Source organism: Ambystoma mexicanum, chromosome 2p (genome assembly GCF_040938575.1).
Source record: "Ambystoma mexicanum isolate Mex_15411 chromosome 2p, UKY_AmexF1_1, whole genome shotgun sequence".
Lineage (NCBI taxonomy): Eukaryota > Metazoa > Chordata > Amphibia > Caudata > Ambystomatidae > Ambystoma > Ambystoma mexicanum.
In genome coordinates, this window is record NC_090923.1 from 1,438,068,830 (window position 1) to 1,438,083,443 (window position 14,614).

At 47.8% G+C, this 14,614-nt stretch overlaps 1 protein-coding gene across 1 annotated transcript in view; it reads right to left on the minus strand.

Moving 5' to 3' along the window:
- The window catches only part of ASIC3 (acid sensing ion channel subunit 3), a 463,599-nt gene that overhangs the window by 161,079 nt on the left and 287,906 nt on the right, over window positions 1–14,614 (minus strand). Inside the window, exon 3 of the mRNA XM_069645979.1 lies at window positions 10,025–10,152. Coding sequence (XP_069502080.1) covers window positions 10,025–10,152 — 128 coding nt within the window. The remainder of the gene's footprint in view (window positions 1–10,024; window positions 10,153–14,614) is intronic.

Genomic DNA, 14,614 nt, shown 5'->3' on the forward strand with positions numbered 1-14,614 from the left:
GGAACAGTTGATGGCTGTCGTGGCGTTGGCTATTGATTGCTATGGAGCCTCTCGTGGCATGAGCCTCTTTTCCTTGTCCTGGTCTTTTTCTGCTGCTCAGGGTTACTGTTGCCATCTGTTTTTGCCGCCAATGTTGTGATGGCGTCTCCATCTTTGCCTCCTCGGAGCGCCTTTTTTTATTCATTGTAGTTCCATTTCTTTTTGTCATGCAAATGTTCTCTGTTTGCTAGGTCATCATATTGACAGTTTACTGGACCATCTTTACATTTCATGTTTTTAGGATTTACTTCTGTCTTGTTCTAGTTCTTACTGTTCTCTTCAGTGTTGGACTTGTCATCATATCTCTTTTTGTACCGTCTCACTAATTATGTACAGCACTTTGGCGTAAAGTGCTTTAGAAGTTTAATAAAAGTACAAGACCCAAACACATACTCAGAGGTAGTTGATGTTGCAGCTCTTGGCCAGGCTGGTCAAAGTACTATTGCAGCAATTTCTAAAGAGTAGGCGAAAGGGGCCTTCCATGTGTGGCAGTCTGATCCATGCATCTGGGTTCAACAAGAGAACATACATCTTTTGATTGTAGTGTGGAAGTGCATGAGCGTGTGCTGCTCTTATGTTTGGGTGCAAAGACCTCTAGAGACATGGGCTGAAAACTGAAGAGCATCTGTTTCTACTGCTGGTATTGGAGCTTTGTACATTCTGTAAGTTGGCACCATTTGCAAGCAGACCTCATTGGAATGGTACTATTGGGTTTTCAGTTGAGGGATTTAAGGTTGTGGGGTGGCCGCTGTGAATAAGTTAGCATTTGAAGTCCTAATATTTTGAATTTGATTCTGTCTCCCACTTATAGACAGTAAAGCTTTCTCAGTTGGGTAGGGACTTTTTAGAATTTCCAAAACACAAAATCACTTACCTGACTGCAATTTGGAACACCTGGGTCCACGGCATTTGATAGGTTTGGAGACTTGCATAAATTGCATTGCCATAGACCACTAAGGCTCCAATGACCTTGGAGTGGTTTTCTTGGAGACAGAACTGACTTGGGTGTTGAGGATCATGTCAGTGTCCCACAAAACACCAAGCTTCTTACCTTTGGTCTGGATGCCAACCTTTCCCCACTATATGTCAGAAGCTAGACAGAAAGGATGTGTTTGAGCGCCATTACCAGAATTTTCGTGTTGGCCTACAGGCTGTTGGAGCTCATCAACTGTCTCCAGGTCATGGATGACGGCAGAGAATAAGGTACATTTCCTAAGCTGCACAGAGGTACATCTGTGTGTGACATCAGCATAGGAGCTGAAAAGGTAATGATGCTTCCTTAGTGGGTCCGTCGGTGGTCTGGCATAAACCGCAGCGAGGAGAGAAGTGTAACTCGAGATGGTCACAAGGTTGGGTGAGGAGATGGCGTCATGCTGTCAGATGTTGTGTTCACTTCTGGAGAGGAAGGAAGAGAACCACCTCAGGGATTTGTTGGAGACTGACTCCAGCCTCTATAGTTGGATGGCATGGCCACCAGTGTCGGAGAAGCAGGATCCGCATGGGCCGTTCATGAGTGTCATCCTATACAGAGACGATTACAGCGTCCATGCTATGGCAGAGGCAGAAGCCCAAGTTGTGATGGTCTAGGAGCGGATTGTCTTTTACATGCTTTTTAGAGTTAGCTGGTTACCACATTTTCTAATGTTTATAGCTAACCAGGTGAGACGAGGAATATGAGAACATGTCTGGCACCTAGTTTGTTAGTGGCTGGGTCGTCAGAGAGCATTTCAATGTTTTCGGTACACAGCCCGCTGTCAGGGAGATGTTAATGACTGCTGTGTAGGGGCAGGAAAGTATGTCATGGTGGGTGGTCACAATGGCCGAAGGGCAGGTGTTGCCTTGGCCTCATGTTGGTCACGGCCTCTAAACAGCGTGTGCGTAGCATTCTCTTTGACCTAGCTGAAGTATGATATGAGAGGGCGTGTGTTTGAATTTAGGTGTGAGTAAATCAAGTCCTGGGAGAGGACTGGCAGTCTATTAGCTATAGGTGAGAGTAGGTAAATGCCTTTTGGATATGGTTTCTGTTTGGAGGAGAGGTTGACATCGCCTCGCTGAGTCTGTGGAATGGTAGCGATGGCATGACCAACTGACATGAAGATCTCCAGAACTTTGAAGAGATCACATAGTTGGTTGACTCCATCACACATTTTGGCAAAGGAGAACTCCTTTTCGGCTGCAAATAGGGTTCTATGGCTAGTGATGCACAATTTTGGTAGGACATTTTGCTGGTATGATCTTTGGATGTGTGCCACACAATCTCTAATCACCAGAAATTCTTTTTAATTAAAGTGAACAAGTCATTGAAATAGGTTTACGAGAGAGGAGGTCCAGATTCACCTTTTTGGAGAGCAGTGCATGTTCTAATGTCAAGCTGATTTTCCTGTTTCACTTGTGTGCACGGTTGTTGGCAACCCCGGTTGATGTTGCGGGAAATGCGTACCAGAAATTACGGACACAGAGACAGATAGATGCGCCTCTGTCTTTGTTAACTTTTTTCTTTTTCTGCCACGAACGCAGCAGAAAACCTCTGCATGCGAGCAAGGGAATTTCCCATTTGTTCATGTCTGTGTGACGAGGATGCTCGTCAAGCTGCTTTAACTATGTCCTTGCTGGACACAACATCTTCTCCTGTCGGGCAAACAAAAGTACATTACTCACAGTTTGATTTACATCTTCTCACTCAGTCTCACTGGTCATGTTATACATCGCTGGTCTTGCATGCATCTCCACAGCAGGTCCATACATCACTGTTCTAGCAACATCACCTCACAACCCTCCCTGACCGTTTTCTTTGCTACTCTCTCACTCTTCATTCTCTTTTTCTCCCTTGTGGTAGAAATTAAATTGTGACACGTTCTGTGTGATTAGCCTTCTGGGAGATCGAGCGATCACCATAGATACCTTTATCTGCGTGATGACTAAATGCGTGGGATCACATTTTGACTCTGCTTCCTCTCTTGTCTCCGACACACGAGAACCTTGTCGCCTGTTCGAAGTGTTGAAGTCCTTGCCTTCTCTTTCTCGTGCATATCTTTTCATCTCCTGTTTCTTGACCGCATCCTCAATCTGCAGTGTCATGAGGTCATTTTCCCTAAACTCTTCTCTGTGGGGGAGTCTCGCTTTACTTTCCTCTGGAACTCAAGCTCTGAGGGACACTTTCCTGTTGTACCATGCAGCGAGTTTCTGTAGTCCCTGAGCATGTTGCATACTGCTTGGTTCCACAACATCGGACTCAGCTCATTGTGTTGAAGTACTTTCTTGAGGCTCCGCATGAATTTCTCAAACAGTCCATTGGCCTGCGGCCATAGCGGTGTGATCGCCCTATGCTGTATGCCCATGTGACTCATGAATCGGGCAAACTGTAGGCTGCTAAACGGTGGCCCATTGTCTGATTTTAGTAGTTCAGCAGTGCCCCATGCTGAGAAGATGGTGTCTAGTTTAGGGATGATGGTGCTAGCAGCCCTGGATGAAATCATCTGCACAAGAGGGAAAGAGAGAATTCATCCATCACCACCATCCAATATTTTCCACGTCAAAATGGTCAGAAGAAATCAACCGCCACATGCGTCCATGCAGCTTCTGGCCTTTCTGACACCTTGAGGGGTCAGTGATGCAACACTCTATCTCATTTCTTGCCCCCACCCCATCTCTCTTTTTATCAACTCTCCTCTCATCTCCTCCATCACAGGAGGAGCACAATTAGGCGCAGGATTTCTGGTAGGCCAAGGTACAGGAGGGTGGCATTCTCCTTTACATCACAGCGTGGATCTAGACATTTAAATGTATGTCTAGACTATATTGATAGAGGGAGGCAAAGACATTCCTTCCAAGCATACATGCTGTTATTGTCCATCTAGGAATATTTTCAGGAAATTCAATCATTTTTATGTAGATTTGGGATCTTTTTCTTATAATTTTTCAAGAATCTTTGCAATAATGTTATCAGATTTAATTTATACTTAACAGTGTGTTGCGTTGCTCCCTCCCTTCCTACTCTGCCCTCTGCCAGAGTCACAGTTCCACTACCTTTCTGGCACACTTCTATCACTGGAAATTAGGTTTAGACAGTTGCCCTCATTACTTGGGAAGATGTCATTGTGCAGAAGGTCACAGTTGGTGCCCTTCTAGAAGCACCCCACAGCACGTGGCACACTCAGGTCCCTTCTGTGGGCAACCCTCGTGCTTCTGAAAAGAGGTCCTGTGCCAAGGCTAATCCGATAGGTATTAACGCGGCACACATTGTATATAGTACACAGTAATGTGTTGCGCTTACGCTGCATACCAAAGTCACCTGCTCATGTGCAGTGCAGAGCTTTTCCTCCTGCTCCCGTCACAGCACTATGTGGGCAGCAGGAGAAACAGGCAATGTCAATGGCAACCGTTTGGGCTTTTCTGTAGGCACGAGCAAGCCATTTGCCATGCACCGTCGACATGGTGCTAACTAGCCTTTAGTGGTAGCAGATGCCAAAAAAGGGTGTGCCTGTGCTTATAATAGCATTGCCTGACTAATGCCAATCTAATATCTATAAACATGCCAACACTCTTTGCTTGGCCAATGCTTGTTTGTAACTGGATGTCATTGAAGGGCCTGCATCCTGCTTATAAATCAAGTAGCTGAAGGCAGACCTGGTTAAGACGTTTTTGTCTCCGCAGTAGCCCATTTACTGCTGCAGTTAAGCCAGCATCTCTCAGAAGACTGCTTTGAAAGAACACTGGCAGGCACGTTGAAGCAGGAAGCCCATGGGGAGTGCAGGGAAGCAGTCTTTATTGCCGCTGAGCTACTCTGGGCCATCTGCCTCCCCCCTCCCTCTACCATTGTCAACCGTAATTTGAGTGGGGACGAGTGCCATGAGACTGCACTCTCCTCCCGCGCCGGGCCCCGTCTATAGTGCAAAGATGCAACCGGTGACAAAGGTAACACATTTTAGCCTCGCCAATTGGTGTTTTCACCGAGTGGTTGATATCTGGTAGACATTGGCTGTTCAAATGCGCTGAAAACAGCTGTATTTGCAATTACACTCTAAGGTCATCTAGAGCACTGGCTTCCACCTGAGTCCATCACAGCGCATAGAGAGTTATCCATGTGGGAGTGGTCTTGTGCACTTATGTGACAGTCATGTCATAGGAAGATTGCCTTCACCCTTGTCATCCTGAAAGCTGTCCAATCTTTGATGAAAAGTAAACTCTGAGTATACACACAACATGTCCCTGCAGGTGCAGTTTTCCATGTCACAGCATTGTGTAAGGATGCATGGCTCCACCCACCAATGCTCGCCGCCACACTTCAGCCTCTTACAGCAGCAGCGGGAAAATACACCCAAGTGAGAGAAGAGGTCAAGATCTGGCTATAGGTTTCCTTAAAGACGTCCACCTTTTTTGCCAAAATGGTGGGAACCTCTCTAATATGAACAAACACGACCGAATGACCTGTTCTCTGGGATGGTTTTTACTCAGGAGGATTCACAGCCATGTTTTAGCATCTCTATATCTGTAGACCGCAAATGAAAGTCCGAACTTACAGATTTTTTTTGCCAGAAAGCTCTCACCTGCAAGTTGGGCCTTTTTTTTTGCAGCCAGCTCCTGATCCCTTTCGACCCCATGTCACCCACCCGCACCTTGTCCTCCCACCCACTTACCTGATGAGCTTTGGCGGCTGCCGGCTCCACTCTTCCAGCTCCTTCTAGGCCCACCGTCCTACAGGCCTACATAGGAGAGGCGGCCTTATGTTTCCAGCCTTCCGTATGCCGGCCTGTAGTGGGTGCGGCAGAAGGACCGCAAACGGTTTCAGCTTTCAAAGATAGGAATACGCAGCTCAGCCTGGTCCCAACCACAATGGCAGTCCAGCACCGAAATGCCAAGCAACTGTCCTCTGAACAAGAGAACCACCAGCAACCCTAGACGCGTGTTTCAGCCTTGTTGGGCGTCCTCAGCAAGTGTGGCTCTGGTGCTATGTCCCTATCGGCACAGAAGCAAAGGTTCCAAGTCTGGATTATCCTTCAAAATAAGCAGGAAATCCCAAGCATGCACCCACATTGAGAGAGGTCATGTTCCCTACTGCATGCCAAACGCTGACTTGGCATCATGAGCTAGTGCTGTAGATGCATGCCACCTCTTTCCTAAATCTATGCTAATGCTCAACTCCAACATGGCCCGACGCGCCGCCAGTCCCTTCCTGCCGACTTCTAAAAGTGTTGGTGTGGTTGCTGCAGGGTGTAGGTATGCTAGGAGGGTTGCTTCAGCGGGTATTAATGCTAGGGAGTCTGCTGCAGGGGGTGTGAATGTTAGTGGGATTGCTGCAGAAGGTTTATATGGTATGGAGGCCGCTGCCCGGGTATGTATGCTAGACCGGCTGATCCAGGGGGTATGCATTATAGCGAGGCTACGGCCAGGGCTATGTTTGCTAGGGAGGCTACTCTCTGGGTATATATGCTAGGGAGGAGACTGTATGGGTTTTGGATGCTAGGAGGGAGACTGCATTAGGGGGTATGCATGATAGGGAGGCTACTGCAGTGTGTAGGTACGCTATGGAGGATACTGTAGGGGATATGTATGCGTTCTAGGGTAGTTCCTGCAGGGGGTCTGTGTACTAGAGTGGAGGCACGTTAACTAGGGAGTCTGCTGCAGGGGCTATGTATGTTCAGGGGATTGCTAGAGGGGATATTACTTTAGGGGGATCACGAATAATTGATATTCAGATTGCTATGACCTAACAGTGATCCGAGAAACAAGACTGAACTACGACCTAACTACATTCTCAAATGCGTTTACCCCAACAGCCATCCAACCAACGCGACCCGCGAGAAACAATGCCTGTTACTCCATTCATCACTAGACACTGTGCACTATCCACCATAACCACGCAGCCGGAACTAAGAGATGCGACAGACCCCAGTAACTCCTAAGCCTCTCTGATTCAGAAAGCCTTATCATGGAGCACAGGGAAACTAATGAAAGCAACTTTGAACAACCCAACAACACTGGCCCAAGCAGTCAAACCAACCCAGAAAGCACTCCTTGGACATTTATTACCTTCTCCCCGAAGACCAGATAGACGTACTCTTCATCACAGAAACATGCCTCTCAGATCAACATTCCCCGATTAGATGTATGCATGCTAAGGAGTGTGCCACGGGGGCATGTTTGCTTGGGAGGCTGCTTTAGGGGTTATGTATGCTTGGATGGTTTTTGCAGGGGCTATGTATAATAGAGTGGCTTCTGCCGGAGGTATGTTAATTAGGGAGATTGATGCCCGGTTACGCATGCTAGGAAGGCTACTTCTGGTTCTATGTTTGCTAGGAAAGCTTCTGCACAGGTATATATGCTAGGGAGGAGCCTGCAAGTGACATTTATTTTTATTTATTGTGCATTTGTAAGGCGCTTATACATCAAGAAATTTGAGGTTCAAAGCGCGCACAGGGCAATGGGGAGGGAAGATGGGAATGAAAGGAAAATGTAACAATCAAAGGGAGACCCGATCCTACTAGGCCTTGTGAGCATTAAGAGCATGCAAGTGCAGAGAGAGAGAAAGGGATGTGGTGCGGGGGTGAGTGCTAGGATTACCATGGAGGGAAGTCCTAAGGAGTAAGTTGCAGCTGTTAAGTGACTGGCAGAGATCACTTGGAAAGAGTGGTCAGATGCCAATAAATAAGTGCAGGCCTGTGATAGCAGTAGCCATTGGGTGCCAAGGCAAGCGCTGGGAGGGGACGGAGGCTGATGGTGATTGGGGGTGGGAGGCCACGACCCAGGTGGACACATAAGGGCCCTGGTCACCAATCTCAGCGACTGTGGGGATTATCAAAGGTTGTAGAGGGGGAAGGAGGAGGTGAAGAGGAAAGGCTTGAGGAGCTTCCGGAATTTGAGGAGGTCCAGCTCAAGATGAAGAGGAAGGAGGAGGCTGTTCCATAGGCGGGAGCCTGCCGACGAGATCGGCCACCGGCTCACTGTTTAGCGAAGCGCTTGACACGCAGAGAGTTAGTGCCGGAGGAATGTAAAGATCTGGAAGGTGAGTATTTAGTAAAAGCCAGTTGTAGATAGCGTGGTCCCAGGCCCCAGACATCCTTGTGGTTGATGCAGAGGGATTGGAATTTGATCCTTGCAGCAAACGGGAGCCAGTGGAGAGTTTTTAGGGCTGGAGAGATGCAGTCCCTGGACTTGAGGACAAGAATAAGTCTCACAGCACTATTCTGGATTAGCTGGGCAGGTCGTAGAGAGGAAGAGGGTAGATTAAGGAAGAAGTCTAGCATAGAGAGCACCAGAGCTCTTGAGACATGGAGCTTCTGAGGGAAAGTGAGGAAAGAAAGGATGGATTCCCTTGAGGAGGTGGAGTTGGAAGTGGTCCTTCTTGACAAGGTCCTGGATGTGAGGGTATGCATGCTGAGGATTCTGCCACGGGAATGTATGCCAAGGAGACTTCTGCAGGGGGTATGCATGCTAGGGAGGCTACTAGGGAGGCTACTGTTGGGGCTATGATTGCTAGGCAAGCTACCTCATTGGGCGTGTGTGCTGAGGAGGCTACTCATATCCATATATGCTAGCGACGGACCTACAAGGGGTACGCATGCTAAGGAGTTTGCTGCAGGGGGTATGTATGCCAGGGAGGCTGCAGGGGGTATGCATGCTAAGGGGACTGCTGTAGCAGTAATGTATGCTAGGGAAACTGCTTCAGGCGGTATGTATGCTAAGGAGACTGCTGCAGGGGTGTGTATGCTAGGGTGTCTGCTACCCAGGTATGCCAGGGAGGTTGCTGCTTGAGCATGTGTGCTAGGATGGCTACTGCTGAGGCTATGATTGCTAGAGAAGCTACCTCATTTGGTATGCATGCTAAGGAGGCTACTGCATAGCCATGGATGCTAGTGAGGAACCTGCAAGTGGTACGCATGCTTAGGAGTTTGATGCAGGGGGTATGTATGCTAGGGAGGCTGCTGCAGTGTGTATAAGGGGTATGCATGGCAAGGGGACTGTTGCAGCAGTAATGAATGCGAAGGAGACTGCTGATGGGGGGTATGCATGCTAGGTACGTATAATTGCTCTTTTATAACACTCTTAATACCGGAGACCAGTTTCTAAGCACGGATTTGGGATTTGAAACCTGTGTTGCGTTGCCCCTGAGCTATCCTCCCAGCCTGTTATTGAGGCTGCTGCAAGTGGTATGTATGCTCAGGAGGCTGCTACACAGGTAGGTATGCTACTGAGGCTGCTGCAAGCGGTATGTATGCTCGGGATGCTGCCTCAGGTGGTATGTATTCTACTGAGGCTACTGCAGGTGATATGCATGCTGGGGAGGCTGCCTCAGGGGGTATGTATGCTTGGGAAGCTGCTGCAGGGGAATGTATGCTAGTGATGCTTCTGCAAGTAGTATGCATACTAGTGAGGATGCTGCAGGGGGAATGTATGCTACTGAGGCTGCTGCAAGGGGTATGCATGCTAGTGAGGATGCTTCAGGGGGAATGTATGCTACTGAGGCTGCTGCAAGTGGTATGCATGCTGGTGAGGATGCTGCAAGGGGAACGTCTGCTAGGGAGGCTGCTGCAAGTGGTATGCATGCTAGTGAGGATGCTTCAGGGGGAATGTATGCTACTGAGGCTGCTGCAAGGGGGATGCATGCTGGTGAGGATGCTGCAAGGGGAACGTCTGCTAGGGAGGCTGCTGCAAGGGGGATGCATGCTAGTCTAAGGAAGTCTTGACATCTCTTTGACAGAGGTCGAGCTAGGGGAGAGGGTCAGTGTTTAGTTGCCCTACTTCGGTTTCCCATTAGATTCCCTCCCACCCCCTCTACCATCTGAAGAGAAGTGAATTCCTATTTATTGGTGCCCCATGATAAGTCCTTTGCCACCCCCATGCCTCCCTCCCAGCCTCCTCCCTCGCCCACTGCTCTTTGATAGCTTCCCGTTTAAAACATAAGAATGTCCCGCCTGTGGATGGCCGTGGTGTGAGAGTTCCCACCCGCCTCCCCCAGGAGGGTGCTGTACACTTCAGGCATGGATACTTCCTGCTGTTGACAGGACACAAAGGTTTGGAATCCGGGGGCCACGCCGAAGCCCAGCTGGTCAATGAACGGAGGCTCGCTCTGGCTATGGATCTGAACCTTGATCCCAGCTTCGAATGAGGTTTCCTCTGAGCATGCGCAGGACAAAAACAACAGGTTACAGAGGGAACATACAAGAAAACTGTAGAGAAAGACATAGGGGGGAGTGGAAGAGAGGGAAAAAGGGAGAGGGAGAAAGGTACAACATACGGGCATTGGTAGCATGTTCCTACTTGAACCAATGACAACTGTTCTCTCACGGCTGGAGAGAAAGCTCTGCTGTCTATGTCAAGCGCCTGTAACATCTGTGCGGTCCAAGGCTATAAGGACCTAGCCCCATTAACTAGAAGTCAAATAACAGCAGCTGCAGGAGAAGTCTTCTCGTTTCATTCTGAATATTTCATATTTAACAAAGTTCGAAACTGGACACAAATGGCACCCGGAGTGCTTTCTAAATTTGAAAAAGGCAGATACATTTAAAAGCGTTAACAATAAAAACAGCAGAATAAACAGATTAATACGAAAACAATATGGCTGTTCACCGTGTCCAAGACATGCTAACTTCACTCACATCGGTGGGAATGGTTCTCAAGGAAAGGTTTCAAATGATGGCCTATTGGGGGCAAGCCAGAAATGTGAAAATTAGGAATGCCTTCAGTGCCTGGCGAAACTGGAGCAAGGATGGACCAAGAAGAGAATTCCCAAAGCCTAGGCCAGCAACAGCGAATGCCTGGCTGGAGGCTCGGGACCCTTAGGGATCTGTCAGCGGACTTGGGTTACACCGTGTGTTTGCCGCCAAGACTGAGCAGATTATCAGCCCATACAGGGTGACTGCTGAAGGCGAGCATCCTTCCGAAGAAGATAGCGAAGCTTAGACTGGATCCGGGCGTGCTGTGGTAGAAAGTATAGTGGGACATGTTTCTACAATCAAAGTTGGGTAGGGTTCCTCCAGGGTGATACATTCATAAATCAGCAATAGCAACAGCGTATTAGATCAGCTTCGGAAACTGCCATAACTGCACACGCTTTGAGTAGCTAGGAGGAATATGCAGGCACGATAGCGTGCACCCTATCGTGGGGAGTAGGAATTGCATGACTTTGGACGGTGATGGTTATTACGTTGGTCAAATGATGAGATGTCAGAAGCAATTTAGTGCTGATCGCACAAGGAAATCATATCAGCTCTAAAGTGTAAGGCACTCTTGTGACACCAGAATGAAAGCATTTTATTTATTTATAGCCTGCCAAAAGGCCGCGGGCATGAGGGCGCGAGGAGCACGTAAACACGATGAGACTAAGATATTAAGGAGACGAGACAAGGGAACTAAGTGCAGAGGGGAAGGTGGGCTTATTTGAATATCCGGTTTCCTTGACACAGTGGTGGGGAGTGAGTTCCAAAGTTTTGCTGATTTGACCGGGAAAGACCTTCCCAGGCCATTAGCACGCTTGCATTTTTGGCATGTGATCTGTTTCCTATTTGAGGATCGCAGCGTACTTGAAGGCTGGTAATGTGGGAGTAGTGATTTCAGATACTCTGGGGCGGCTCCATTCACACATTTGTCGACCAGGGTGATGATGTTAAAGTCAATGCGTTCCTGTATAGGCAGCCGATGTAGGTTGTGTCTATGGGTTGAGACATGTTCCCGCCTGGTTAGTTTATTGACGATGCGTGGGTGAGTTTGTGATATGCTGAGAGGCAGAGCCAACCTGGACCTGGTCGCTTCGGTTGTGCCTCTGGATATTAAACCGTGTTTGCTCAAAACACCAGATGGCTACCGTTTAGGTCCCTATGAGGTGATCGCGGTCCAAGTCAACGGCCTATGAATGTGTGTAGATCTTTCGAATATTCCTGCACTGCCACAATTTATCACTGTGACCATATATTTTAAATTGCATCAGGAGAGGAAAAGGGCTGCCTTCAGAAATGGGATGAATGCGTAGAATTTCAATGCGTGTCCCAGGAGGATAGCACAGGGGCAACGTGCTCGCCTTGGAAGCATGACGACATGAATCAACACAGGTACATTCCCCGGGTCCGCGCTTAGAAACCTCTAGGTATTAAGCGCGTTATAAATAACCTATCATATCATATCATGTGAAGGTCTGGAGACCTTTCTACATAGTTGACCATGCATCGCAAGATATAATACTGTCACTCATTAGAGGTGCATGTTACAATGATAAACGAATAAGAACAATACAAATGTTTTCAATACCATACATCTATGAACGTCATCTTTTGGGTTGCACTGTGCATCTGCTGACTGTGGCAGACAGAATGATTATGAATCAGAATATTCCTACTGGACAGTCATCCATTTGGGACCATCATTATATACACCGTGTGACTCGGCGAGTCACAGGGCTAGGTGCCACAGCAGGGGTTCCCAGGCTTCTTCTGGAATTCAGAATCTGGGGACACTTCATCATTGCCCATTCTTTCAAGAGGAGGTGTTCTCGGGAATGTGTGCTTGCTGGACTTCACCGTCATTGTGGAACGAGGGTCCGAAGACGTGCCTCGCAATAGATGTAGAACCCCTTTCACCAAAGGAAAGGCAGAGATATTGCCAGTATCCCAAGGGGTAAACCTTTACTCGGGGTACACGTGCGGAGTGTAAGTGGAGGAAGGAATGGTGGCAGAAGTTGCAGTGACCATGCCCGGGCCCCTTACAGGGGTTTCCTATGTGATAATCTCACCTGGGGAAAAGTCGCCCAGTGCTTTCCTGCACACCTAAAAACCTTCCCCAACATATTTCAGGACTGGTATTATTTGCTATTATGACCTCTGGTCCCAGAATATTTAGGGAAAGTGCTTCATTTTGTAGGGAGTGCAAATTTGGTGAAATGTCGCCCCATGGCGACCTTTTCCTCAATACCCTTACAAGTACTTGTATCGGGTAAAAAGTGATGATTAGTCCATTTCTATTGGTTATGAACTGCAGGGACTATATAGAATATCTCTGTCTCTTGCCCCGCAATGTGGAGGAAGATGGCTGCCCCTTCTAAGTTATGCGGACCATGTAGCCCTACTAGCTAGAGCCCCCAAATATCTGCAAGCATTGGTCGATACATATAGTAGCTACATGCGGAACGAGGTATGATGACAAGTGCAGGGAAATGTATTGTGATGCGTTTTGTTAATAACACTCGGAAATCAGAGGGGGTCGATATATCATTGAATGCCATAGGCTTCAGGTCTTTCAGGGTTTTGCTTAACTTGGGATTAGTTTCAACCAACGCCTTACCTGGAATACCAATATTGCCAAACGAAGGCCGAGAATGAACCAAGCGATTGGGGACTTGTTCAGATTCCCATAGGCCTTGAGGCAGTTCCCTGTTGGCTATATGTTGGCCATCTATAGGGGTAAGGTTCTTGGTACTGTGGCCTATGGGCGTGAGCCATGAGGATGCGGGAATCTGGAGACACTACAGAAGGGAGGACATTATTTTCATGCTCCCCACCTTGTTGTTCCTCCAATTACCGCAACATACCCACTACACTTGGAAACTGGCTTACCCTTCCTCATGGACGTACTAACATTAGGGTTGATCATGAGGTGGCGATTTATGTGGACCAATGAAGCGGGAACGCTAACCAGACTACTACTCAAGAATCTTTTGAGTCTGGGGAACTCTTACACATTAGGTTGGTTAGTCTCCATTAAAAGGGTGTTGGTTCCATGGGGCTGGCTCGCGAGTATGACAATCCAGAAAGGATTGCAAGCCTGCCCATCCAGCTTCTTAAAATAACATTTCGGTTTGCCTCGGATACTGTCTGGGAGAAGGCAAATACGCGAAATGCCTCTGTTAGGATGAATCTCCCGCTGTACCCTTCTGGGGGCTTAGCAGGGTACTTTACTGTGGTCCCAAACACCTATCACCAAATTCTTTTGACCAGGGCCCAGTTGAACGCCTTTCACTTAAAAGCTATAACATGTAAGTGGTCGGGCGCATCACATTCGGGTGATGGCAATTGCTGGTGTGGAGAGTTAGAAACCAAACTAAGCCATGCCATGAGATAAATATGCAGCAACGTGCGGTGTACACATTGTGTTTCCTTCTATTTCTAAGCGTATTGACGTGTTTTATATTTCTACTGTGAGTATGTGACAGGGATTCAACCCTGATCTTACCCTGATATGTGACATGCATTGTTTTTATCTCTTGATTTTATGATCTGATGTATTGTTTATTTATTATGTGTTGTCTGATGGATTTTTGTAATCCGAATAAACAGACTTCAATGAGGGCATGTGCTTAACCCCTTAAGTGCCAGGCTATTATGCAAGTCTATGCAAAAAGGACGAGCATACCCTGGTTCTTCCATGTGCGCATCATTGATGGGAATTGCTGATTGGCCTTAAGGGCGGTGGCAGAGATTGCCCATAGATATCATGGGGCGACTTGGAATTTGACCGAAGGCCCTGAAATTTGCTACACTGTAAGTGAAATATTGATCCAACATTCAGTTTGCGGGCAATTATACTAGGAATGCTGCGTTTGATGTATTTGAGGATATGCATGCACAAGAGAAGGATGCCCTTAGAGTTG